Source organism: Candoia aspera, chromosome 2 (assembly GCF_035149785.1).
Source record: "Candoia aspera isolate rCanAsp1 chromosome 2, rCanAsp1.hap2, whole genome shotgun sequence".
Lineage (NCBI taxonomy): Eukaryota > Metazoa > Chordata > Lepidosauria > Squamata > Boidae > Candoia > Candoia aspera.
In genome coordinates this window covers 3,123,020-3,150,841 of record NC_086154.1, presented here as the reverse complement: position 1 = coordinate 3,150,841, position 27,822 = coordinate 3,123,020, and the positions used below count along the sequence as shown (strand labels likewise).

Here is a 27,822-nt window from a genome sequence, read left to right as displayed (position 1 = left end):
AGGCTTGATGGAGAAGGATCTTGAGAAGCGATATGGGACTTTGCGTTCGTATATGATGACAGCAACGAGACTCTTACATGTCCAATGACGGAAGGATCCACCAATCCCTACAGTGGAAGATTGGATTGTTAAATTAATGGATTTGGCCAAATGGCTAAGTTAACGGCATTAATAAGAGAAAATTATCTGGATTTATTTCCACTTACAACCGCTTTTAGATTACTTGCTTGTGTTAGAAAAAGATGAAGTATTGTTTTTAGGTTTATATTGATAGAAATAATGTTTGTTGTTTATTCGTTTAGTTGCTTCCGACTCTTTGTGACTTCATGGACCAGCCCACGCCAGAGCTTCCTGTCGGTCGTCAACACCCCCAGCTACCCCAGGGATGAGTCCGTCACCTCTAGAATATCATCCATCCACCTTGCCCTTGGTCGGCCCCTCTTCCTTTTCCCCTCCACTCTCCCTAACATCAGCATCTTCTCCAGGGTGTCCTGTCTTCTCATGAGGTGGCCAAAGTATTTCAGTTTTGCCTTTAATATCGTTCCCTCAAGTGAGCAGTCTGGCTTTATTTCCTGGAGGATGGACTGGTTGGATCTTCTTGCAGTCCAAGGCACTCTCAGAATTTTCCTCCAACACCCCAGTTCAAAAGCATCAATCTTCCTTCTCTCAGCCTTCCTTATGGTCCAGCTCTCGCAGCCATATGTTACTACGGGGAACACCATTGCTTTAACGATGCGGACCTTTGTTGTCAGTGTGATGTCTCTGCCCTTAACTATTTTATCGAGATTTGTCATTGCTCTTCTCCCAAGGATTAAGCGTCTTCTGATTTCCTGACTGCAGTCAGCATCTGCAGTAATCTTTGCACCTAGGAATACAAAGTCTTTCACTGCTTCTACATTTTCTCCCTCTATTTGCCAGTTATCAATCAAGCTGGTTGCCATAATCTTGGTTTTTTTGAGGTATAGCTGCAAGCCAGCTTTTGCACTTTCTTCTTTCACCTTCATCATAAGGCTCCTCAGTTCCTCTTCACTTTCAGCCATCAAAGTGGTATCATCTGCATATCTGAGATTGTTAATGTTTCTTCCAGAGATTTTTACTCCAGCCTTGGATTCCTCAAGCCCAGCATGTCGCATGATGTGTTCTGCGTACAAGTTGAATAGGTAGGGTGAGAGTATACAGCCCTGCCTTACTCCTTTCCCAATCTTAAACCAGTCCGTTGTTCCGTGGTCTGTTCTTACTGTTGCTACTTGGTCGTTATACAGATTCTTCAGGAGGCAGACAAGATGACTTGGTATCCCCATACCACTAAGAACTTGCCACAATTTGTTATGGTCCACACAGTCAAAGGCTTTAGAATAGTCAATAAAACAGAAATAGATGTTTTTCTGAAACTCCGTGGCTTTTTCCATTATCCAGCGGATATTGGCAATTTGGTCTCTAGTTCCTCTGCCTTTTCTAAACCCAGCTTGTACATCTGGCAATTCTCGCTCCATGAAGTGCTGAAGTCTACCTTGCAGGATCTTGAGCATTACCTTACTGGCATGTGAAATGAGTGCCACTGTTCGATAGTTTGAACATTCTTTAGTGTTTCCCTTTTTTGGTATGGGGATATAAGTTGATTTTTTCCAGTCTGATGGCCATTCTTGTGTTTTCCAAATTTGCTGGCATATAGCATGCATTACCTTGACAGCATCATCTTGCAAGATTTTGAACAGTTCAGCTGGGATGCCGTTGTCTCCTGTTGCCTTGTTATTAGCAATGCTTCTTAAGGCCCATTCAACCTCACTCTTTAGGATGTCTGGCTCTAGCTCACTGACCACACCATCAAAGCTTTCCCCGATATTGTTATCCTTCCTATACAGGTCTTCTGTATATTCTTGCCACCTTTTCTTGATCTCTTCTTCTTCTGTTAGGTCCTTGCCATCTTTGTTTTTGATCATACCCATTTTTGCCTGGAATTTACCTCCGATGTTTCTAATTTTCTGGAAGAGGTCTCTTGTCCTTCCTATTCTATTGTCTTCTTCCACTTCCGCGCATTGCTTGTTTAAAAATAATTCCTTATCTCTTCTGGCTAACCTCTGGAATTTTGCATTTAATTGGGCATATCTCCCCCTATCACTGTTGCCTTTTGCTTTCCTTCTTTCTTGGGCTACTTCTAGTGTCTCAGCAGACAGCCATTTTGCCTTCTTGGCTTTCTCTTTCTTTGGGATGTATTTTGTTGCTGCCTCCTGAACAATGCTGCCAACTTCTGTCCAGAGTTCTTCTGGGACCCTATCTACTAAGTCCAGTCCCTTAAATCTATTCTTCACCTCCACTGCATATTCCTTAGGAATATTAGTGAGCTCATATCTAGCTGATCTGTGGGTCTTCCCTAATCTCTTTAGTCTGATCCTAAATTGTGCAAGAAGAAGTTTGTGATCTGAACTACAGTCAGCTCCAGGTCTTGTTTTTACCGACTGTATAGATGTCCACCACCTTTGGCTGCAAAGGATGTAGTCAATCTGATTTTGGTGTTGTCCATCTGGTGAAGTCCATGTATAAAGCTGTCTCTTAGGAGTACGGCAGGGCTGTATACTCTCACCCTACCTATTCAACTTGTACGCAGAACACATCATGCAACAAGCTGGGCTTGAGGAATCCAAGGCTGGAGTTAAAATCACTGGAAGAAACATTAACAATCTCAGATATGCAGATGATACCACTTTGATGGCTGAAAGTGAAGAGGAACTGAGGAGCCTTATGATGAAGGTGAAAGAAGTGCAAAAGCTGGCTTGCAGCTGAACCTCAAAAAAACCAAGATTATGGCAACCAGCTTGATTGATAACTGGCAAATAGAGGGATTTGTTTGTTTGTTTATTTTTCAAACTTCCATTACTGCCCATCTGTCCCCAAAAAGGCAAAGCTGATCCCTGTCTCTACACAAGACACAGAAATGGCAGAGAGGTGTGCATTCTTTGTTAATGCGATGATATGATGATTTGCCACAATAACAAAAGAGACTGATGAAATCGTGTCCAACCTGAACAAAGAAGTCAAGCATCCGGGCAATGCCAGCTACTACCTGGGGATACAGATTGAAAAAGAAGAAGATGGAAGCTTTCTTCTGAGCCAGAAGCAGAAGATCCCAGAACGGTTGGAGCGCTTAGGGCTGCAAAATGCCAATCCGATGCCAACACCAATGGAAATGGTTTCCACAAGCAACAGGAACCTGGTGAACGTCTACCTGAGAACAATGGCTATAAAAGGGCCATAGGTAAGTGTGTGTATCTAGGCCAGGCATAGCAGCTGCAGGAAACAGCTATGCAGAAAAACTAGCACATCCACCCAGAGAGACTGGACTGGTGCTAAGTGGGTGGGGAGGTACCTAAAGGGGACTCTGCACCTGAAACTAAAGCTACCAGCCACTGATAATCCAAAACTAGTGGGGTTTACAGTTGCAGATTGGGCAGAAGACATTACTGACCGTAAATCCACTAGTGGGTATGTATTTTTCTATGGGGGTGGAGCAGTAAACTGGGGAAGCCGTAACAAGCTACAGTTGCACATTGATCCACAGAGGCGGAGTATGTGTCAGCAGCAAAGCATGCAAAGAGGTTTCATGGCTCAAGCTACTGCCTGAAGACATGGGAAGAGAGGAAGCTACCGCTATTCAGGTCGACGAAGAGAAGCAAAGTTGCATTAGACTCTCACAGTCAGAAAAGGTTAATGGGAGAACTAAACATATTGATGTTAAGTATCATGTAGTAAAGGGCTTGCAAGAGCAAGGAATAGTCAGACTAGACTATTGTCCCACAAGAAACATGACTGCAGAGATTCTCATGAAGCCATTGCTGAGGATCAGTTACCAATAACTGCAGAAGTTGAACCTTGTGGACTCTGGGACATGCTAACTTGAGAAGGGGTGTTGGAATTATCAGGGGTCAACTCAGCATCATCTCATAAGCATAAGCGGGTCTTTCTAGTAAATGCATCTCTATTGCGCTTGTGGGATGTCACATGAGCCACCTGATTTCCACTTTCTCCTTCTTCTTGGGCTTGGGGATTAACGGTCTCCCTTTCCTTTTGGCAGACCTGCAAGCAGAGCAACGAGATAACATTTGGAAACAGGTCAGACGCATGTCTCCCTAATTCATGGGAGTATAAGAAGGGAAGTGAGGCCAATTCAGCGGCCTGCTAGAACCACCAAAATGGAGCAGAGCGTAACACAGCTTCGAAGCTGGCACAGAAAAAGAATTATCAAACAGTACCCAGAAATAACAAACAGTTGCCCAGGCAAAAGGGGCTGAAGCATTTGTTAAGTCCAGAGCAACGAGACAAGATTTGGAAGCAGGTCAGACACAAGTGTGAGGGGGGGGTGACAATTTAATTGTCAGCGGGAAAACCTCCCAAAAGAATTCCAATCCACAAGGTTCGATGATACAGAGAAAAGAGTTTATTTGTAACGCATTTGCAAAGGCGGGTTCCCTCCATGCAGGTGCAGGAAAGAACCAAGAACAAGGTTAACACCAACTTTTTATACCCTAATCTGTCCTCCCCCTCTTGTTGAGGGCTCAGCTCACAATCTTCTTGTTTCCCAAGCATTCTTGAGTTAGTTACTAAGTTTATGTGTTTATGTGTCCGGGATGATTCTGCCATCCTTATCTCTTCCTCCTTTCAAAGGCTAATCCCACTCAAACACCTCTTTGTAGACGCCAGCTACTCTACACAATCAGCTATAAATTCCTAACCTAAACGGCTCTATCTAACACGCATATCCTCAGCCCCACAGGTTCAGGGTCCGGTCACCCACCTGTAGCTAACTCCCTTTTTCTTCTCTCATGAGTTTGAGGCACCTTCAGGGGATGCTCTTCACCCCCCCCTCACAACTCCCCCCTTTTTCTCTTACTTCCTTACTGCCTCAAACTCAAGCAACATCTAACGCTCCGTCCTCCACTTCAAGCTGTCACACAACCCTTTTCCCATCTGAATACATGCAGGGGCACATTGAATACAACAGCATATTAATATGCATAAACAAACTACAGCTGTAATCACAAAGCAAAGCTGTTTTATCCACCCAAACCCTGGTAACCAGTCCCATAGCCAGCTCCAATCATCATCTTCTCCCAGGTTCTCATTTCCCCATTGTTGATGATGCCGTTTAACTGAAGCTTCCATCTCTTGGATGGTGTGAGTTATAGGCACCAGCCCATAAGGCTAACAAATCCATACCAGTGGATTAACCGTAGTTCCATACTACAGGTAGGCTGGATTTCAGAACTGTATCCTAATCCCTTTTCATATGGAAATAGAAATTCCCTATTGTGCTAAATTGAGTTTTCAAAGCTTCCCTTGAACCCTGTGACTCTCTTTTCCAGGTTCAGGAACTATTATGGTCATCAAAACTACAAGGTATTAGACAAAAGTTCAGGCGCATTTTTCTTTTTCTGCACAGTCCAGTGTCCAGCAGTATTTGGCAACACCAGTGTCTTCTTTAGGGTTTCTCCCAACTCAGTTGCCGACTCCCCTCTGTCTGGTTAAACTCGATTTCCAGACTTAAAAGGATGCGTCTGCTATTCCAACAGTTGGACTCTGTGTTCCTGTAGATAGGGAGACAAGGACAAGACTTGCGCAGATAACTGTTTCAAATACTTGCAGACAAATTTCCTCCCCATGGCATGCATGTCTCCTACTTCTCCACTAAGAATTCCAAGATAGAGTCACCCATCTCAAATGGACTGACTCCTAGTCTTTTCTTAGGAGCAATCCAGAGACTTAGTATTGTTACCACAAAGGCCTGTGTCCATGTTCTAGACACACAATCCCCCAAAGCGTTTGTCCCATGTGACCAGATTGGTAGGTGTAGTTTTGGATATATCTAAGCACTACTTTGGATAAAACTAACTTTCTTGCCAATAACTTCCTTAAAATCAAAACTTGTAAAACAATCACAACAAAAAAAAAAGCATTGACATAAGAGCCCATCTAGTGTTTGGACTGTTTCCATAACCAAAATTGTCAAAACAAAAACAAAAACAAAAATTCAGATAGATCATACCAGTCCATGGAAGCTCTACTTAAAACCATACATTGTCCAAAATTTTCCCTCTCTCTCTCTCCTGTTTTTATCATCATGTGCTATGTTGAGGAGTGATTAAAATTTAATCCATATAAAATTTATAAAAAACACACACACTTTTCTAAAACTGGAATGCCAGGGGCAGAGCAGAGTGGAGCTGTGAGAGCAAAGGGGTGCCCCCCCCTTCTCTGAGTCATTGCTTCTCTGAACCTGCCCACATTCCCCCCCTACAGCAGCAGCTGCAGAAAGAGAAACTTAAAAGCTTTCCCCTGATGTGTGTAAAGGTATTATAAAAGGAAGAATCCTAAAAAGATGGGGGAATAAAGGATCTTCTGTAAAAGCATTGCCCCTCCCCTCTGTCACCCTTCTGTCTCCTCATCTGGATCCTCAAGCCTGTAACAAGCAGGCAAGAGGCAGACTGAAGGGGGGAGTTTGGGTGAGACTGGGCAAATAATGAAACACACATACCCCTCAAACAATTAAAAAACAAACAAAACAAATGGGAAAGGATTGACAAAAACCTTTCAACTTTCCCATCATATGCATTCAAATTACATAAATCACAACACACACACACACAAAACCTAAGGAATAGACTCACACAATCTCTCAACTCTCTTTTCACAACTCAAAACAGTTTCTCAACCTTACGTGTACGCACACATTCAGACAAACAAATGCTCTCACAAAGAAAACCGCACACCAATGCCTCAACAGGCTGTTGCCACATGCAATCCATCACAGCCCTGCAGGAACACAGAAACTCTTCCTCCCTGCCTTTCAGCCAGGAGAAAGGAATGCTTTATTAAAAGGGCGATAGCTCCCATCAAGATGAATCTAGCCGCTCCCAGGCCTATTGGAGTCAATCCACACTCAACTGCCCTATTGTGATTCAACTCAACTCCCCTCCCCAGAGAGCCTGCGTCTCTCCAGGTCCTTTCCGCGCCTGTCTGTTTCTCGAGCCCTCTATTCTATGGAATACCTCCTCGACCCAATCTTCCGAGAACTCCCCCTGCCTCCCCCTCTTTGGGGCCGCAAACCTTGAGCTAAAAACAAGGCATGTCATCTTTCTTTTTCTTTCTTTTTCTCATTTCTCCCTCTCCTCCTGGGGTTGCCCTGCAAACACCCTGTTCATTTATGGGCTCTGCCAGCACCCCCCTTTTTCTGGCAGCTCAGTATAGTCTACCTGTGCCCTTTGAAACGGCCAGGAGGCTAACGGTCGCCCCCCCCTTCTCTCTTTCTTTCTAGCTGCCTTTTTGTTGACTTTTAAGCAAATTAAGCATTTCCAACACACACTATGGGCTATGGTCCATATAGTTAAGCACCAAAACTTTCCTTTCACTGCATCTACCAAAGCATCGGTTCCCCAATGCCCTCCTTCATGCACTTTTTCCAGAATTCCCCTCATAACCTCGGGAGATACCACTTCTCCCCCTCCTTCCGTTTGCCATCCTTTCTCCGTCTCTCTGCAACCCTCCTTTCTTAACTTTTTCTTTCTTGCTCAGTGGGTTTCCAGACCGGGCTCTCTGGAGGGTCCGAAATTGGCACCGCCACCATTTGTAATTCCAATTGGCCAGCGGCCTCCTTCGCCCATTTATCTGCCCACCGATTTCCCACCACCCCTGGGCTATGGCCTCTCTGATGAGCTGGTATATCGCTGCGCTGACCAACTCAGAGGCAAAGCTCCCTCTCTATCATTTCCCCATTCCCTTCAACAATCGCAAAACCCAACTTCCTCTTTCCCTCTTCTACTTTGCTTGACCCATCCACAAATCATCTTTCTCCGGTGCTTAATTGTGGTGTTATTACAGGGAAAAACTTCTTTCCCTTTTGTCCCCTTCTAACCATATTTTCCAAAATTGTGTACCACCCCATAGGCATTCTTTCTCTCAAGTCATCTCAACATCACAAGTTCATTCTTATTTCTCCTTCACTTTATTTAATTCACTTTTACCCAATTCCCTTCCACACAAATTAAATTGGTCACCTACTCACAGCACTGAACACATGGCACAATCAAATCCCATGTCCTTCCATTCACAGCAAAGCCAAAAATTTGGAAGACCCGCAGCCTGGCCAGGGCTATGGATTTCCAAAAACCTGAAGCATTCCCCCTTTACTGTGGAGGAGTTCAGTTCCTCTAAAGGAACAGACTCACGTTTAACTCCTTAAGGGACAAGCTCACATAGTTTTTTCTCTCCCTTCCTTCCCTCTTCAGACTTTCTCTCCTCAGCTCAGGACAGATGCCCATGCCACACACACACATAAGCACACACACACACTCTCTGCACCATTTCCCTCAACAAATATACATACCAATACAGAGACAAAGACCTACAAACAGAACACATTTTCACATACTCATACAAATTCTGACAGTCCTGAAGGACTCCCAGGATTGATTTCTACCAGTTCTCTTCTTCCCCGCCATTTCCACACCGATACTTTCCTCATCTCTGAGTGGCGGCATCCTGCTGTGTTCCCTTTGTTCCATAACCTCCCTTATTGTTGCTACCCTGATCCTGCCCTCCTGCTTACGTTTTTCTCTGTTTCTTTTAAGAAATCCTCTATACTCTCCTCAGCCCATCTTGGTTACTGCCTTCTCTCACCCTGATCCTTGATCAGCACTAGCCCCTCTCGGCCTTCTGATTGTTTTACACCCAAGGTAGAGTACTCCAGCCCACGCTGGATTTGCTTTCCAGCAATTTTAAGCCTCTGACTGTCGGGGGCAAAACCGGGCCGGCCTCCCAGCAAGCGCTGGCTAGTTTTAAAGTCCGACCTCAACCTATGGCATCGAGATGAGTTTAAAAAGGCATTCCTCATTGCTGCTGTCCTCTTTAGTTACAAAAATGCCTGTGGGTGGGTCTGGCCCTTCCCAAGACACATGTTACCAGACTTCTACATAAGGGACCTGGTCCGTGAGACCATGTTCCACAATATAGTTCTTTAATTGAGTGATCCAATACCCATCGGACATCCCATTGGGATCCCAAAAATAGGGACGTTCGGGATCGACCAATGGGTATTTTGGCCACTGTTTTGTGCACAGCTTAATCATCATCACCTTCTCTAATCCTCTGGTATACCTTTTCAGCCATGGCATGCTCCACTGGTTTATAACCTGTCCTAAGGGCACATCCGGATCTGGCCCTCTGCTCGGGGCTCCAACCCCGGCCTCCAGTCTCCTAGGTAGTTTGCTCTGTGCCTTCCCCATGACTGACCGGTCTCTTCCTGATCTCGCCCCAAATAGGAGGACTCCAGCCCACGCTGGATACGAATTTTAAGCCCTCTCTTTCGCAGCGAGATCCTATCAGACTCCCAGCAGACGCTGGCTATTTTTAAAGTCTGACTTCTTCTAAACCCGTCCCCAAGGGAACACTACAGCCGACCTGAGGCACCGGACTCTCACGGCTACCTGCAGGAACTGCGACTGTTTAACCACCCACACATGGGCCCCACGGTCAGTCACGACTCCCCGAGCCTTACAACTCACCTATTCCGACCCTCGTCAGGGTCCACGACTGGTCCCACCAACTGATCTCCAAATCAGCTGGACTTCTCCACCCCCGGCTCCAACCGCTGGGTGCCTCTCCACCCGCTGCTCCAACAGTCGGGCTTCGCTTCTTTTCTCTGGATCGTCGCTCTATATAGGAACCTGGGCAGGCGGTCCCGAGGGGTCTCGAACAGGGACACTTCAACAACGGGAAGTGGTGGCCACTTACCCTCTCATAGCAACCCCTCTGGATCGGTCCTGAACCTCAGGCTCCTGGCTGGCTCGCCAAATTGTCAGCGGGAAAACCTCCCAAAAGAATTCCAATCCACAAGGTTCGATGATACAGAGAAAAGAGTTTATTTGTAACGCATTTGCAAAGGCGGGTTCCCTCCATGCAGGTGCAGGAAAGAACCAAGAACAAGGTTAACACCAACTTTTTATACCCTAATCTGTCCTCCCCCTCTTGTTGAGGGCTCAGCTCACAATCTTCTTGTTTCCCAAGCATTCTTGAGTTAGTTACTAAGTTTATGTGTTTATGTGTCCGGGATGATTCTGCCATCCTTATCTCTTCCTCCTTTCAAAGGCTAATCCCACTCAAACACCTCTTTGTAGACGCCAGCTACTCTACACAATCAGCTATAAATTCCTAACCTAAACGGCTCTATCTAACACGCATATCCTCAGCCCCACAGGTTCAGGGTCCGGTCACCCACCTGTAGCTAACTCCCTTTTTCTTCTCTCATGAGTTTGAGGCACCTTCAGGGGATGCTCTTCACCCCCCCCTCACACAAGTCTCCTAATTCACGGGAGTATAAGAAGGAGAAGGAGATTGAGCAAATCAGGCCTGCAAGGTTCTGTGATTGGAGCCAATCTCAATCAAAGTAGTTAGCCTTCCTGGAGAGCTGATTGCCTGGTTTGATCCATCTTGTGGGGCTGATAACTTTTGACAAAATTTAAGCACCTCAACCGTGGACAGGTGATGAGATGGAGGCAAGGAGATGGGGACATGACCTCTACAGGTGCTTCGTGGGGTGTTTTCATGGCATGAGAGGTAAGACAATGAATGTGGGGGGAAAGGAAAGCATTGAAAACCATCTCTAAAGTTTCAGAGCTTCCCAATCTTTGTTGCGTTGGTGGGCAGTTCAGACCAGGTTTCCTCCACCCCTGCACCTGCTCCTGGAGCCACGGCTACTTCGCTGCCTCATAATTGTGAAAATCATGGTCCTTGCTCTCCTCCACACCTCAAGGGATATGACCCAATCATCATCCCTGAATCCCTGAATGTGGAGAGCCACCTGCTGCAACTGCTTCTTGAATCTTGCCTGGCAAGGCAGATGCCCAGATAAATGCTTCCTCTGGAGCCAAAGTGTTCAGATGGAGATTTGGAGGGGACAGAGACATGTCAGATCATGGCTTGCCTGTAAAGCACTCCACCTTTTCTGGAGGGAGCTCCGTTTCCTGACATGCTGCCAAGTTTTGCCATGAGAACAAAGCTGCTTCTCCTGCTGTTGCTGCTGCTGCTGCTGCCCAGCATAGCCAATGGGAGAAAATGTCCCCTCGATTTCACCAAGGATTGGGATGGGGTGTACAATTATTACCACCCAGGCGATCTCTTCCTTGGTGGGATTGTCCCTCCAAGACCAGGTCTGATTCAGCCAGCGACCTTCCAGGAGCCTCTCTTTAACCAACCAGATTTGTAAGTAGATCCCTGGAGTGCCTTTTGTACTATTTTGCATGGAACCGGCACTCAAGGGCACCCAATGTTCCTCTGCACACTGAACAATCCTCAGGGAAATTTCATCTATTTTGTCTCTTTTGCTTCTGGGAGAAAAAAACAGAGACCATATTATTATTACTAGTATTAGTATTAGTATTAATATTAGCAGTAAGGATACAGTTCAAATGGGTCTCCAAACTTATCTAGTCGAATATCCTGCTGAAGTGCAAGATCTGCTGAAACACGGAATGAATATTAAAGGTATGTTGTCATTTTGTTGTTTTATGCAGGAAAGGCGACAATTCATACTGGTTCCTTCTGTCCTTTCTTTTTGCCATTCAAGAGATCAACCGGAATCCCTGGGTTTTGCCCAATGTCACCCTGGGCTATGACATCTATGGGAACTATTATGATGCACGAATGACCTCTGATGCCCTGGCAGACTTGCTCTCCACCGGAGAGGCAAATGTTCCAAACTACAGGTGTGGGAGAGAAAAGAGGTTGCTGGCTGTGATTGAAGGGGCTGAGTCTGACATTTCTGAGCAGATTTCCACCTTGTCCAGCCTCTACAAAATGCCACAGGTATGAATTGGGATGGGGACACAAGCCAAGCCTGGCCCAGGAAGATGCCATGACCATCCATGTGTCCTCACCAGGCAGTTGTCTTGGCACTTAAGGTGTCCTGGACATTAAAACGTTCGGGCACTCATGTCAGAGAGGGCACTGGAGCTCAATGTCTCCCCTGCCTTTGATTGCCCTTGAAAAGTGAAGGATGATCATCTCCTGATCTTCATTCCTTGGGCACATCTAGGGAAGAAATCCCTTAGAATCTCAGAAGCACAGAATGGAAGGTTTGGGAGGGGTCTGGCAGATCACGTGGTCCAAGCTCTGCCCAATACAGGAATCCACTCTTAACAGCATCCCCAGAAGATTACCATCTAGCTGCTGCAGAAATAGCTCCAGCAAAGAGCTATTTGGGTCCACCAACCCACGAGGCAGTCTCTTCCACTGTGGACCTCCTTTTCCCATGAGGGAGCTCTTCCGGTTCATGCATTGCAAGAGGTGAATTGGACCTTGACATCATCTGCTCCATCGCCCTTCCTAGTGCAGAAATCAATTACTCCAGCATCTGGGAGAGATGGCCCACTGAGACTCTGGTTAAACATCTCTACGGATCTGTGTCTGTGTCTGTGTATTAATGATCTTCCATCAAAGATCAAACCCTCCAGACTCCAGCCTCAAAATATTTCCGTTCTTTTTCTTACTAGGTCAGTTACGGTTTTGTGTCTGAGACTCTGAATGATAAGACTCGGTTCCCCTTCATCTACCAGTTGGTCCCCAAAGAAGATTACTTGTATTGGGGAATTGCCAAATTGCTCCACCATTTTGGGTGGAACTGGGTCGGTCTCCTTGCACCAGACACTGAAAACGGAGAAAGATTCCTACGCACTTTGAACCCCATATTAACCAGGAGCACAATTTGCGTGGCCTTCTCCGTGAGCATCCCAACGTTGCCCTGGAAAATGGGACTGCCGTCCAAGGAACCATCTACCATGTGGAATCACGTCAGTGTTTTCATTTACTATGGGGAATCTTGCTACTTCTACAGTTCAATAAGCACAGTGCAACATTATACTGAAACTCATGTGAGGTCCCTTGTGGGGAAAATTTGGGTGAGCACAGCAATGTGGGACCTCACCCTGAATTTATCCTACAAAATCCTGTCTCCCCAGCATCTCCAGGGTTTTTTCTCTTTCTTAATCCATACTGAAAAAAGACCACAGTATGTCTATGAAACATTTTTTGTTCCTATGCAAGATTTTGGCAGGAAGGCCTTTGATTGCTTGTATTCTAAACTCTTTTCCTCTGTGAAAGGACGGATGAGGTGCCGGGAGAAAGAGGATCTGGAGACCCTGCCAGAAGAGGTGCTTGAAAAAACCCTCTCTCTGGACAGCTATGGTATTTACAACCTTGCCTGGGCAGTTGCTCGGGCTTCACACGCTGCCTACTTATCCAGGTCCAAGTGGAAAGCCAAGAAGGAAAGGGATCACAGGCTGGTCCTTCAGACGTGGCAGGTATTTGGTGTCCATCAGAAATCCTGAAGGTGAGCCTTCAGGCTGGGCAGATGTCTTAGACGGGCAGGGAATCCCCCACTCCACGTCCTATTTGGTGACTCCTGGACAAGAGTTTAAAGGGCATGGTGTCAAGTGTACTTGTCAAACATCCTTTGGTTTCCTGTTTTCTCATGTTGTTCATTTCTCTGCCATTGTAGCTTCATTCTTTCCTGGGAGATGCCCACTTCTACAATACTTGCATGGATGGAGTGTATCTGGATGAGAAAGGGGACCTCGCTGCCAAATTTGATAGCGTGAATTGGGTGCCCTTTCCCAATCAGTCTTTTGGGGCAGTGAAGTTTGGGAGGATAGATAGACCATGGGGGTCGCAAGATCTGGAATTCATCCTTGACCAGGAGGCCACAAATTGGTCCCAGCAGTTTAACCAGGTGAGCTGAGACTGTTCATCTAATGCCCTCCAATCTCTCTTCTGTTCTTCCAACCAGTTGTGAAATGGAGGGACAGTGGGTGGCGGTGGGATGAAGGATTGCTTGGGATCACCATCTTTCCTAACGACATTAATGGGTCACTGAATGGGACTCCATGGTCAAGAGGTCTATGGTTGATTTGATTTGGATTACCTTATTGGTAAACCCGTTACTGTGGTTTATTAACTAATGTACTCATCATTTGGTTTTTAGTCCACCTTTATTCCAGAAGTTCCTCCCATTGGGGTAGACTTGAACCTCTCTGTCACCTGGCCTAGCAAACGTATTAACCACAGGGACAAACCTTGCCAATGGTGGTTAATTCAACCACCATGATCAAACACTCCCTGGTTTCATATAATGAGCGAATCTAAGCATAGCCATAGCTACTGAAAACTCTCTCATTAATGTCTATTCCCAATGAAAACCACCTAACGCTTGTCCAGCAGCACATCTTGTGAGAGAAACTTCCACCGATTTACGAATGTCCCGCTGAAGAGGCCAGGAGTATGATTTTATCTGAATCTTCTTCCTGCCTCCTCTCAGGAAGCCCCACTGGTTCTCCTAGGATGGCTGACAATCCTTCCCCGTATCAGGCATTGCTTTCACACCTTTGTCCTGCCCCACCCAGCCCTGCCTCTTCCTTAATCATTGAACCCAAGAGCTGGATGTGGACTTGAGAGGTCTTGTATTCCAAAGCCCTCCTCAGGGCAGGACTCTTCGAATCGTCGTTGACAGGTGACTACGCAGGCTCTCCTTGAAGCAAAAGGGAACGTGCCACTTCATGTTACATCTGGACAACGTACGAACCTTTTCCACTTAGCTGGGTATAATCTTTTAAAAACCCCACTACCCCTGACAAGTATTCTTCCCTGACAGAAAGAGAAACAGCCCAGGGATAAGCAGACCCATGGAATAAATTAATGTCTGATGACTTTGGCGACACCTAATCATCTATGATCGATGTTCCTTCTCTTTGGCCTCAGTCCCTTCCTCCCTCCAGGTGTACTGAAAGCTGTCACCCCGGCCAAGCCAAGGTGGTCCTAGAAGGAAGGCCTCTCTGCTGCTACGGGTGTGTCTCGTGTGCAGAAGGCTCCATCTCCACTCAGGAAGGTAGGAGATGCCAGGGGGACTGGACGGATGGGGAGGACTGGACGGATGGGGAGAAGAGTCCCTGAAGCATTTCCATTCAGGGTTGTTCAGAAACAGGCTTGCAAGCGTTGGACAAAGGTCTCATGGAGGATGGACAGAAAGCCAGTTATTAGGTAAATGCAGGAAAGCCAAGCGATCTTGGCTGCAGACCTCTAGAGGAACATGAGATGGAAGCAAGAGTTAGTGTTTGTAGCTCTTTCTAATATTGAGTGGTTGTCGATATTTATTCCGCCGAAATCTGGTAACCTTTGAAATAGGGTTTAATATATTGAAAAGAATATATTAAATAGCCTTTTAAATAATAGTCATCAGCAACGCAAAGACATCAAAGGCACCGTTCACTTAACTGAAGAGCTAAACACCCACCAGAAAACTGCAGCTTTGCCTTTCTTTCCAAAGACGTGTGGAGGAGGGGCCATTCATGCCAATGGAGAGGAAGCCCTCCATAAAAATGAAGCTACCACTGAGGAGGCCTGTCACCCGGTCCTCCCCCCATGAAACCTGCGTGGCCTCAACAGGACTTTGCTGGTCACTGATAGTAGGCTGAATTGTGCTGAAAACCTACTGAAAATGGTCAGAATCAGGGCTCCTGGGGAGGGGGGAGGGAAGGCAAGAGCTGAAGAACCACCTCTTTGTTACTTATCACATTTCATCACCACCCAGCTCCCCCCAAAGTGATTCTTTTTTATAGGCAATCCACAATGCATGTAAAAAAGAGGTAGGGCTCTGTATGGTCACAGCCGCCCTCCTGACTCTTTGGATGCCCCCTTTTGCCAGATGTCTGTGGCACCATCTGCAGCACCTCCAGAACATAGCCTTGCAACGTTGTCGACCAAATCTCATCTGAGAAAGAAGGACAGTATCGATTGAGACAATGCTGTTCTCACTGACTAGGATCTGGGGTGATATAATGTCTTGGGATTAACCTGTTGCGTGACCTACAGTAGCTCCTTGGAGGTTCTTCCCCAGTTTGGGAACTTCCTCTCAACTCCAGCCAGCCTGCTTCTATTCTTGGCTGAGAAACCCATTCTTTTTGTTGATCCAGACTGTTCTCCTTCCTCATTCCTTCTAGAGAGTTTACAACTCATCCTTCTTGCTTGACATACCTGGATTTTGAGGCACAATATCCCAAGCTCAAACCAACTATTTGCATATTCAAACTGAGCACAGTATTATAATTATGTACATTTAATACCAGTGGTCATGAAGTTCCTCACTGTCTCCTCCCCAGATGCCGAGCAGTGCAGAAGGTGTCCAGCAGATCACCGTCCAAATAAGGAGCAAGACAGATGCATCCCCAAGGAGGTCACCTTCCTGTCATACCAAGAAGACTTGGGGATGATTCTGGCTTCCTTTGCCCTCATCATGTCTTTGGTCACAGCCTTGGTCTTAGCAATCTTCATCAGATTCTTAGAAACTCCCATAGTCAAGGCCAACAACCGGGACCTCTCCTACATCCTCCTGGTCTCTCTGCTGCTTTCCTTCTTGAGCTCCCTTCTCTTTATTGGCTGTCCAAGACCGGCCACCTTCCTGCTCCGACAAACCGCCTTCGGCATCATCTTCTCCATTGCCGTCTCTTCTGTCTTGGCCAAAACAATCACAGTGGTGCTGGCTTTCCTGGCCACGAATCCTGGGAACACCATGAGGAGATGGCTGGGAAAAACTCTGGCCAACTCCATTGTCCTTTCTTGCTCCGGTCTCCAAGTTGTCATGTGTATCATCTGGCTGGGAGTTTCCCCCCCATTCCCTGAATCTGACCTGCACTCCCAGCCAGAGAAGATTGTCTGGCAGTGCAATGAAGGCTCTGTGGCCATGTTTTATGGTGTCCTCGGCTACATGGGCTTCCTAGCTGCTGTCTGCTTCATGGTGGCTTTCCTGGCCAGGAACCTGCCCGGGGCCTTCAACGAAGCCAAGCTGATCACCTTCAGCATGCTGGTCTTCTGCAGCGTCTGGGTCTCCTTTGTGCCCACCTACCTGAGCACCAAGGGGAAGTACATGGTGGCCGTGCAGGTCTTCTCCATCTTGGCCTCCAGTGCTGGCCTGCTGGGCTGCATCTTCATCCCCAAGTGCTACATAATATTGTTACGACCTGATCTGAATACAAAGGAGCACTTAACGACACAAACTAGAGATAGTTTGAACAGGAATGCAAAAGACTCCTACCATTCTCATAACCCACTGAAAAGTCATTTGTCACAGTCGGATTCCCTCTAGATCTTCTGGGAGAGTTAACTTTGGTGGATCTGTCTGAAGTGCTCCATGCCACCACCACTGAGGAAAGTGCATATGACCAAACGTATCTAGAACTCTGCAAAGGCAGCTCTGCCCAGTTTTGCCCTCTTTGGGGAAAAGTTACAGTTGCCGGAGCTGTGTTTCCTGACCCACCACTGAGGACTGATCTGATTATCCCCCGTGAAGACAACACGGAAATATTAAAATATTTTTCAATATTCACACCATTTGGTCTTGTCCAGGCATTTATTTCCCTGTTGTTAAGGCAGGGATTCAAGAGATGCATATATTAATAATTTTGGAAAAGATTTTAAAATGTCTATGGAAATGAGGAAATGGCACAGTATGTTTCTAGGAGGTGAAGGAGAATGTTGGGTTCAAGCTCAGAGCCTCCTCCCAGATATAATTTCCCAGGAAAACTGCTCTCTTTCCTTCCTGATAAACCACTGAGAAGGCCAAGCTGAGAGGCTTGGAAAAGGGACCCAGAGGTGAGCAGAGGCTCTGAGGTAGCGGAAGAAACCATGTTTCATAGTTTTAGAGTTCTGGAAAGTGTTTGGCCCGAGAGATCAGAAAAAAACACACACCAGGCATTTCTATAAAAATAAATGTATTCACTGAAGGCACAAAACATAAACAGTTTCATAGCCAGATATCCTGGATAGGCACAAAAGCTTTACAAGCTCATACACGCACACGCGCTCTGAGTAGGACTGGAAGGAAGGCTGTGTAAAAGGAAACTAAACAAGTCCAGGCAAGTTCCTTTCACAGGCAAATCAGCAGCTTTATCTTATATGGTCATCTTTTCACACCCCAGCCTGTGTTTACTTAAGTTTGACCTTCTGACTCTCCCAGAGTGATTTGTTATCATAGTAACTTAGTGGCTTGGTCCGTGCAAAAACAACCAAATACCAACACACAGAAACCTGCATCTTTGCCTTATTCCAAACCACCTATTGTCTTTGTAGTCCTGCCCCGTGGCCTCTTAAGTTACACCCACTGACCTCACTAGACACATGGTGTGCTATATCCAATCAAAAGCTTGCTCTTCTCTGTACCCAAACAAATTGCTGCTGCATCCAATCAGCTCTCTACTTTAATTCGCATAAGCCTCAAAGAGGGACTGCAGCCCCTCCCCTCTTTATAGAGCCTGGAGAAGACAAAATAGGATTGTGCTCCTCACATAGAGGAAGGCAAAGACCGGCTCTGTCTCTTTCGGGAGTTCCTGACTGAGAATAATGGATTTCAGTGCAGTTGATTGTTAGGAAACAAATTTCCTAAGAGTAAGAGCAACTGGGCAGCAGCACCTATCAGTCACAGATGTGGTGGGTTCCCCATCCTGCACCTCTGTCCGGGATGCCTTATTTTGGGCTCCTGCACTCAGTGGGGGGTTGCATCCAGTGTCCTCAAAGGCCCCTCTGAACTCTGTGATTCTAGGAATCGTTTGTTCCCTCCCACACTTAGAATTATGTTTTTCCTCCATTTCCATCTCAGGTTGATTTCCCACCCCTCCATTTGTTTCCATTCTCCTGGCCTCTAATTCCCAAGATTGGAAATTGTTCCGACTCAGCTATATGGGACGGCAGCTCTTCCTTTTTACGAACATGATCCTTGCAGGAGTTACAAGCTTAGACGGACCACAGGAGGCAGTGTGTGACGAGTTTCATCTGTGGATGGACTAGGTTACAGTGTCGATAGTTACTCTGTTGCAAGACTTGAAGGACCAGGTTAGGGACAGATCATTATGGACAAAGATCTATCTTTGCATTTGCTAAGGGTAGACATTGACTTAATGGCAGATATTCGATCGATCAGTGGTCCGCTAACCCACCATATCTCGAAGCTGGTCACACACTGCCTCCTGGGGTGAGTTTAATCTCTGAATTGAAGAATGTGGTGGAGGAACTGGCTATGGGCTTTGGGAAGGCTCTTCTTATGTTCTTGGTGTCCTTTCTGGGTTTTTTTTTTGTTTGGTTTTTTGATGGCAAGGCAACAAGCAGAGACATTTTCCCCACGAAGTTTCTGCAGCACTCAGAAAACTGCGTTTGCTTTCTCTACTTGGAGTACGATAAATTAGAAGACCCCAAAGATATCTGAAGCTGGAAGAGCCACAAAATACCTGATATTTATGTTATTAGATTTTAGTGCCACCCAATGCCAGAACAAATCTGGGCAGCTCAGAATTTAAAACAAGCAACAATAAAAATACACAGTACAATATAAGTAAACAGGTTAGCATTTCTACAAACTATACCCAATTCACACAGAAACACTTCTAATAAAGGGGCCAAGGTCTGGGATGTTTCATATTAAGATTCGGGGGACACACCACTGGATATTCGGGAACATACAGGACATCTCTCCCGCATCTGGAGTTTTTGAAACAGGAATGGATTAGAATTTGACTTGAAGCCAGGTTAGAGGAGAGGACTGTGCCCACCTGATTCATCTGCCTGAGCCATCCATCCTGGTCAATGAATTCCATTTCTGGCCTACTTTCCCAAACATCCCAGCCCAGTTGGGCTCATTGGGAAATGCCATTCCCCTCAAAATATTAAATTGGGCCTTCAGCTCCTCTTTCTCATCCAAATATATTCCATCCAGGGAAGTATTCTTGAAGTGGGCATTTGCTAGAAAAGAATGAAGCTAAAACAGTAGTGAATACAGGAGTTTCTAGAAAATAGGAAAGCAACTTATACATTTATCCAGTTTACATGAAGGGCCATCTTGTCCAGAATATATTAGCCAATCCTGTCAGCTCATCAAAAGGAGACCGGCTTACTGTCCTGTTCCCACAAGACGTGAGGGAGCATGGGCCAGAAGACAGTCTTCCCAGGGGTGGCCCCAGTGTTAGACCATTTCAGATATGGGGGGGGGGGGAGGCGTAAAGGGAATTATGCGTATTCCTTAGGGGTACACAGATCAGTTCAATCTACCATCACGTGATAACTCCATTTGGATTTCATTCCAGATTGAGTCACATTTCTGATTTAATGTGGAATATTGAGTCAATTGGGCCTTGCCATGATTGATCTTAATTGGGCCTTGCCATGATTGATCTTAATTGATCAGATTTATAGAAGAACATGCCTGCATGTGCACAGAATCATCGGAATTGACCGCATCAATTCAGAACCATCTAATTCAATTTGGAAATCTGATTCAAACATTCAGTCAAATAAGAATTAAATATTTGAACTGCATATTTGCACAGACCTGGTCTTTATATATCAAAGATGAAGTCAGAGGCACCTTACTCTGCATTTACGTTCTAACAGAACAGCAAGTTAGAACAAAGTAAATGGGATTCAGTCTAGTTGTACTGACTTAACCCCACCTCAAGGTTGGTTGTAAGATCTGAAATACAAAAACTAAAATGTTCAAAATGTTACCATTCAGAATCTCATGAGATTTTGAGAGTCTTACTAAAATCTCAAGATTTCAGCCACTTAATTTATTTTTAATTAATCAATTTTGTAAGAGCTTTGTGTGGCACAGAGTGGTAGGCAGCAGTATTGCAACCGAAGCTCTCCCCATGACCTGAGTTCGATCCCAGCGGAAGTTGGTTTCTCAGGGAGCCGGCTCAGGTCGACTCAGCCTTCCGTCCTTCGAAGGTCAGTAAAATGAGGACCCAGCTTGCTGTGGGAAAGGTAGTTACGACTGGGGAAGGCAATGGCAAACCGCCTTGCTCTATAGTCTGCCAAGAAAATGTCATGAAAGTGGTGTTCCCCAAAGAGTCAGAAAATGAGTTGGGGACCTTTCTTTCTTTCTTCAATTTTTTTTAAAACATTGGGATTCCACTGCCCCCATGCGAGAGGAGAGACTTAGGGGTATTCAGCCCTGGTTTCTGTGGTGGGTCTCAAAAGGTTTAAGGGAGCATGAAGAGTCACATCTGGGAGAATTGGGAAACGGCTGCTCTAGTTCAGGTCTCAAGCCAGTCTTATCAGGCAAACCAACACTGTTCCCTTTGGGTGACTTTTGGTCCTGTCTGGACAGTATCCGAAGGCCTGTTAGGAGGTCCTGCATTCAGAGAGACACCTGTGCAACTTTGCAGTTCATCATACTTGGCAACTTTCCCAGTACCTGAAGAGAGGAACATGGATGCCAGCGACCTGCCATAAATAATTCACCCTGAGGTGTGAAAGGCAGGAATTGTTCTTGGGCTCCTCCAAACATCTCTGGCATACTCCAGTGGGATCACAGAAATGTTGGTGGGGCTACTAGTTGCTGTACCTCTCCTGGCTGAGGCGAGCTGTGAACTCAGCCTCTGTCCTGTTCAGACTATGCAACCAGGCAGAGTAATATCAAAAATACTCTTTATTAAATAACTATTTACAATAAATAAGTCCTTGGTCTATGAAGAGCTGGGCTCAACAAGCCCAACTGGGCCACAACGAGGCAACGGAACAGGACTAATGGAACTGGGAGGCTGGAAGAGACTGGAGAGCAAGGTGCTGCTACAGCTGAAGACGCAGGTCTTGAACTGGAAGCCGATAACTTGAGTCTCGAAGCAAAAACAAGAAATGAGGAAACGAGGCTGGACTTGACTAGAAACTCTGGACTAGGTTGGAGACTAGGAACAGGACGGGAACTCGGAGTTGAAGCCAATTCAGCGGCCTGCTAGAACCACTGAAATGGAGCAGAGCTTATAACACAGCTGAGAAGCTGGCACAGAAAAAGAAAATTATCTTAGATAGCTTCAATGAGCATGTCAGAGAAACACAGGTTATTGATCTTACACATTCAGATCTCCCAAGCATAAAGAATCACACACTTAGACAGATTAGGTTAAGATAAGCAAAAGCATTTCTTATTGACTTCTGTAACATCCATCTTGGTGGAAAAGATGAAGTTCCTTTGTTCTTCTTTTCTTTCTAAATACATAGTTTGCCCTAAACTCTCAGCCCTACAGCTGCCAAGAGCTGCATGGAAGAAAGGGGCAGAATTCTTCATCAAGGCCGGAGCACATGGCCCTCATAAGAAGAGCAGCACCCATGTTGCCTGCTTGATCGGTGGAAGGAGGAGGAAGAGAGGGAGAGGGAGAGGAAGTGGGAGTGGCAACAAACAGATTCCTCAGAGTTGCATTGTGGGACAACTCAATTTACATGGTAATTCACATGCTAAGGAGGCATGCTGGATTTGCCAGGACTTTCAACAGGAGCAAGGCTAGACTCAGCTGGAAGGCCTTGACTAGGCTGGATTCTCTGGACTGGAGACTTGGAGCAAGGCAGGAAACTCAGAGCAAGGCTAGACAGGGATACGAGTTCACAACCAGATAGGTGTGAAGCTCCTGAACAATGCTGAGCACCCGAAGTATGGTAGAACTTCACCAAAGGCACATTGTGGGACTGTGTCATGAGCACCGTTGAGCTGAAGGCATCAGCACAACGGCACACATGACAATACCTAGGAAGCAGAGGAAGGGATTTAAAGATAAGCAAAGCACGCACAACAACAGACACAGACCCCGAGGAGAAGGGAACGACCCCGGCCGGATGAACCAGCCATTAGAACACAAAGGGGGAAGGAAGAACGACAGACAGGGTGGATCACGAGGCACACCTGAAGCTGTCAGCAGAACGCAACGGATATCGCCCAGCTGACAGCAATCACCGGCCGGAGAAAGAAAACGATCATGAGCGAAGCCCGGGGCACCAGCAGGGGCCCCACGACCCCTCACCTACCGGCAAGGAAGCATGCAGGACTTGGGGGGATGACACAACCCAAGGTGGGGGGGGCACTGACCGGCGTGGGCTATTTAAACCCCGCACCGGTGCGCTCCCTTCACTCTCAGCTTTTTCTAGCTATGCACTATGCTGAAATAAACCAGAACCTGATCTTCCCTAAATTAGTGTCTGTGTTTTACTCAGTAGTAGGCGGCGCATGACAGACTGAGACTCAAAGGCACCAGGAAGCTGCACAGGAGAACGTTTCAAGGCTGGATGCAAGGCTGAGATGGCTGGGCATGGCTAATGCAGAATCCTCGGTGGCAGCAGATGCAGGATCCAAGTCCTCTGAGAGCGGAGCAAAGGCACTGGTTCCTCTTCGGCAACAGACGCGGTCTCCGACGCAGGTAAGGACTCTTCCGCTGAAGCTGCAGGCTTGGAGGATCGGTTTTCTCCGGCAGCTCGCTCTTCACGCGTCTGCCTTTTATCCTGATCCTTCACATGCCTGGACCCTTCTGTAGCCAATCAGGCTGCCTTCTTTTCTGCCCATCTTTGGCATGTGCTATTTGGAGAATTCGAATCCTCCCCCAAATCCTGGCCAGTCAGTGCTTTGGATTCTTCCCGTGCTGCTGGCTCCTCTTTGAGTTTTGTTTTCCTGGTTTCAGCCCAGTTAGTTTCTATTTCCTCCTCTGACTCAGAAGGGGTTTCGCTTTCTGAGTCAGAGGCAGGCTTGACTCTGACAGCCTGCACTTGTTGGCTTTTGATAGGATCAACCATGGTATCCTTCTGGACTTGGTTTGGGAGTTGGGAGTGGGGGGCTCTGTTTGTAGTCAAACCTAGCAAGACAGAGTGGCTTTGGCTTTTGGCTCCCCTGGCTCCAGAGCAGTGTCATATTTTTTTTTAATCGTATGGCATGGCAGTTTGGTGTTCATGCTGCTTTTTTTCTTGGGAAATCCTTGTGAGGTCCAGCAGCCAGATGTGTAGACTATTTAGCCGTGACAAGCCACGTTGCCCGTGGTGCACCACGAGGAGGCTGGTTTCTATTGCACCAAATATTTGACCCTTGACAGGTAGCACAGTCACTCATGGCTTGGTCCCTTCCCAGTTGGATTCCTGCCATGCACCTTACATGGGGCTGCCCATAAAGACCATCTGGAAAGTAGAACTGGTTCAGAATACCACAGTGAATTAATATATGTGGTGCTTGTATTACCCCACTGCTGCACAAGCTGCACTGGCTTCTAATATTTTTTCTGTGCAAATCAAGGGGCCAGTTATCACTTTTAAGGCCCAGAATGGCACAGGGCCAGGTTATTCATGAAACCACTTCTCTTTGAGGGTATCTGCCCATTCCACCAGGTCATATAGTCCTCTGGGGGGATCTAGGAAGCACGCCTTCTCCCCAGCAGCCCCTGCCCTGTGGAAGGTCCTTCCCCTTGAGACCCAGCAGGCCCCTCCCTGCCTAACCTTCTGGAAATTCTGGAAGAGCTGGTTTTTCCCAAAAGCGGTGGGGAGGGGAGAGACAGGGGCCCAGAAAGTGAATGGGGGAGACTTGTTTTGGGGAACCATGAGCTGTAGATTTTGTTGTTAGCATCGTTTGTTTTTCTATTTTATTTTATTGTCATGCTGTGAAATGCCCAGGGCTATTGTATCTAAGATGGGAGGCCATATAAGCCTTTAATTATAATTACATAACTAATTATATAATTGTTGTTGTTTATTCGTTTAGTCGCTTCCGACTCTTCGTGACTTCATGGACCAGCCCACGCCAGAGCTTCCTGTCGGTCGTCAACACCCCCAGCTCCCTCAGGGACGATTCCGTCACCTCTAGAATATCATCCATCCACCTTGCCCTTGGTCGGCCCCTCTTCCTTTTGCCTTCCACTCTCCCTAGCATCAGCATCTTCTCCAGGGTGTCCTGTCTTCTCATTATGTGGCCAAAGTATTTCAGTTTTGCCTTTAATATCATTCCCTCAAGTGAGCAGTCTGGCTTTATTTCCTGGAGGATGGACTGGTTGGATCTTCTTGCAGTCCAAGGCACTCTCAGAATTTTCCTCCAACACCACAGTTCAAAAGCATCTATCTTCCTTCGCTCAGCCTTCCTTATGGTCCAGCTCTCGCAGCCATATGTTACTACGGGGAACACCATTGCTTTAACTATGCGGACCTTTGTTGTCAGTGTGATGTCTCTGCTCTTAAGTATTTTATCGAGATTTTTCATTGCTCTTCTTCCAAGAATTAAGCGTCTTCTGATTTCCTGACTGCAGTCAGCATCTGCAGTAATCTTTGCACCTAGAAATACAAGTCTTTCACTGCTTCTACATTTTCTCCCTCTATTTGCCAGTTATCAATCAAGCTGGTTGCCATAATCTTGGTTTTTTTCAGGTTTAGCTGCAAACCAGCTTTTGCACTTTCTTCTTTCACCTTCATCATAAGGCTCCTCAGTTCCTCTTCACTTTCAGCCATCAAAGTGGTATCATCTGCATATCTGAGATTGTTAATGTTTCTTCCAGAGATTTTAACTCCAGCCTTGGATTCCTCAAGGCCAGCTTGTCGCATGATGTGTTCTGCGTACAAGTTGAATAGGTAGGGTGAGAGGATACAGCCCTGCCGTACTCCTTTCCCAATCTTAAACCAGTCTGTTGTTCCGTGGTCTGTTCTTACTGTTGCTACTTGGTCGTTATACAGATTCTTCAGGAGGCAGACAAGATGACTTGGTATCCCCATACCACTAAGAACTTGCCACAATTTGTTATGGTCCACAGAGTCAAAGGCTTTAGAATAGTCAATAAAACAGAAATAGATGTTTTTCTGAAACTCCGTGGCTTTTTCCATTATCCAGCGGACATTGGGAATTTGGTCTCTAGTTCCTCTGCCTTTTCTAAACCCAGCTTGTACATCTGGCAATTCTCGCTCCATGAAGTGCTGAAGTCTACCTTGCAGGATCTTGAGCATTACCTTACTGGCATGTGAAATGAGTGCCACTGTTCGATAGTTTGAACATTCTTTAGTGTTTCCCTTTTTTGGTATGGGGATATAAGTTGATTTTTTCCAGTCTGATGGCCATTCTTGTGTTTTCCAAATTTGCTGGCATATAGCATGTATTACCTTGACAGCATCATCTTGCAAGATTTTGAACAGTTCAGCTGGGATGCCGTCGTCTCCTGTTGCCTTGTTATTAGCAATGCTTCTTAAGGCCCATTCAACCTCACTCTTCAGGATGTCTGGCTCTAGCTCACTGACCACACCATCAAAGCTATCCCCGATATTGTTATCCTTCCTATACAGGTCTTCTGTATATTCTTGCCACCTTTTCTTGATCTCTTCTTCTTCTGTTAGGTCCTTGCCATCTTTGTTTTTGATCATACCCATTTTTGCCTGGAATTTACCTCCGATGTTTCTAATTTTCTGGAAGAGGTCTCTTGTCCTTCCTATTCTATTGTCTTCTTCCACTTCCGCACATTGCTTGTTTAAAAATAATTCCTTATCTCTTCTGGCTAACCTCGGGAATTTTGCATTTAATTGGGCATATCTCCCCCTATCACTGTTGCCTTTTGCTTTCCTTCTTTCTTGGGCTACTTCTAGTGTCTCAGCAGACAGCCATTTTGCCTTCTTGGTTTTCTCTTTCTTTGGGATGTATTTTGTTGCTGCCTCCTGAACAATGCTGCCAACTTCTGTCCAGAGTTCTTCTGGGACCCTATCTACTAAGTCCAGTCCCTTAAATCTATTCTTCACCTCCACTGCATATTCCTTAGGAATATTAGTGAGCTCATATCTAGCTGATCTGTGGGTCTTCCCTAATCTCTTTAGTCTGATCCTAAATTGTGCAAGAAGAAGTTCGTGATCTGAACTACAGTCAGCTCCAGGTCTTGTTTTTACCGACTGTACAGATGTCCGCCACCTTTGGCTGCAAAGGATGTAATCAATCTGATTTCGGTGTTGTCCATCTGGTGAAGTCCATGTATAAAGCCGTCTCTTAGGTTGTTGGAAGAGAGTGTTTGTTATGCAGAGTGAATTGTCTTGGCAAAATTCTATCAGCCTATGTCCTGCTTCATTTTGTTCTCCCAGGCCATAATTACCTGTAATTCCAGGTGTCATTTGACTGCCCACCTTAGCATTCCAGTCTCCTGTGATGAAAATAACATCTCTTTTAGGCCTGTTGTCCAGTAGGTGCTGCAGATCCTCATAGAACTGCTCTACTTCAGCTTCTTCAGCATTTGTGGTTGGGGCGTATATTTGGATCACTGTGATGTTAGATGGCTTGCCCTGAATTCGAATTGAGATCATCCTGTCATTTTTTGGGTTGTATCCAAGCACTGCTTTAGCCACTTTACTATTAATTATGAAGGCTACTCCATTTCTTCTGTGGTCCTCTTGTCCGCAGTAGTAGATCTGGTGGTCATTTGATGTGAAGTGGCCCATTCCAGTCCATTTCAGTTCACTGACGCCCAGAATGTCTATCTTTAATCTTGACATCTCACCAATAACCACATCCAATTTGCCCTGGCTCATAGATCTTACATTCCAGGTTCCGATGGTGTGTTGATCCTTAGAACATCGGATTCGCCGTTCACCACCAGCACCGTCGGCCGCTAGCCGTCCTTTCGGCTTTGAGCTAGCTGCGTCATCACGTCTGGGGCTAGTTGAGCTCATCCTCTGTTCCTCCCCAGTAGCATTTTGACCATCTTCCGACCTGGGGGTCTCATCTTCCGATGGTATACCGACATATCTCTGGTTGTACTGATCCATTTAGTTTTCACGGCAAGAATACTGGGGTGGGTTGCCATTACCTTCCCCAGGGATCGCATTTAGTCTGACCTCTCTGTCATGACCTTCCCGTCTTGGGTGGCCCTTCACGGTTTAGCTCATGGCATCATTGAGGTGCTCAAGCTCCAGCACCACGACAAGGTAATGATCCTTTGCTGAAGAATTATATAATAATTATTTATAATTTGTATTTATAAT

At 46.1% G+C, this 27,822-nt stretch overlaps 1 protein-coding gene across 1 annotated transcript; it reads left to right on the top strand.

Moving 5' to 3' along the window:
* The first annotated feature begins 11,014 nt into the window (after positions 1 to 11,014).
* Positions 11,015 to 17,176, top strand: LOC134488823 (vomeronasal type-2 receptor 26-like). The gene is made up of 7 exons (XM_063291160.1): positions 11,015 to 11,247; positions 11,559 to 11,850; positions 12,537 to 12,837; positions 13,144 to 13,343; positions 13,541 to 13,771; positions 14,797 to 14,923; positions 16,194 to 17,176. Exons 1-7 carry the CDS (start codon positions 11,015 to 11,017, stop codon positions 17,174 to 17,176), a joined length of 2,367 nt encoding a protein of 788 aa, XP_063147230.1.
* Positions 17,177 to 27,822: the final 10,646 nt, after the last annotated feature.

What these genes read in the sequence shown, in the direction of transcription:
- LOC134488823 (XM_063291160.1), top strand. Translation starts at nt 11,015, where the DNA reads ATGCTGCCAAGTTTTGCCATGAGAACAAAGCTGCTTCTCCTGCTGTTG. An exon ending in CTCTTTAACCAACCAGATTT is followed by an intron (nt 11,248 to 11,558) that starts GTAAGTAGATCC and finishes TGTTTTATGCAG; the next exon opens with GAAAGGCGACAATTCATACT. An exon ending in TACCATGTGGAATCACGTCA is followed by an intron (nt 12,838 to 13,143) that starts GTGTTTTCATTT and finishes CCTCTGTGAAAG; the next exon opens with GACGGATGAGGTGCCGGGAG.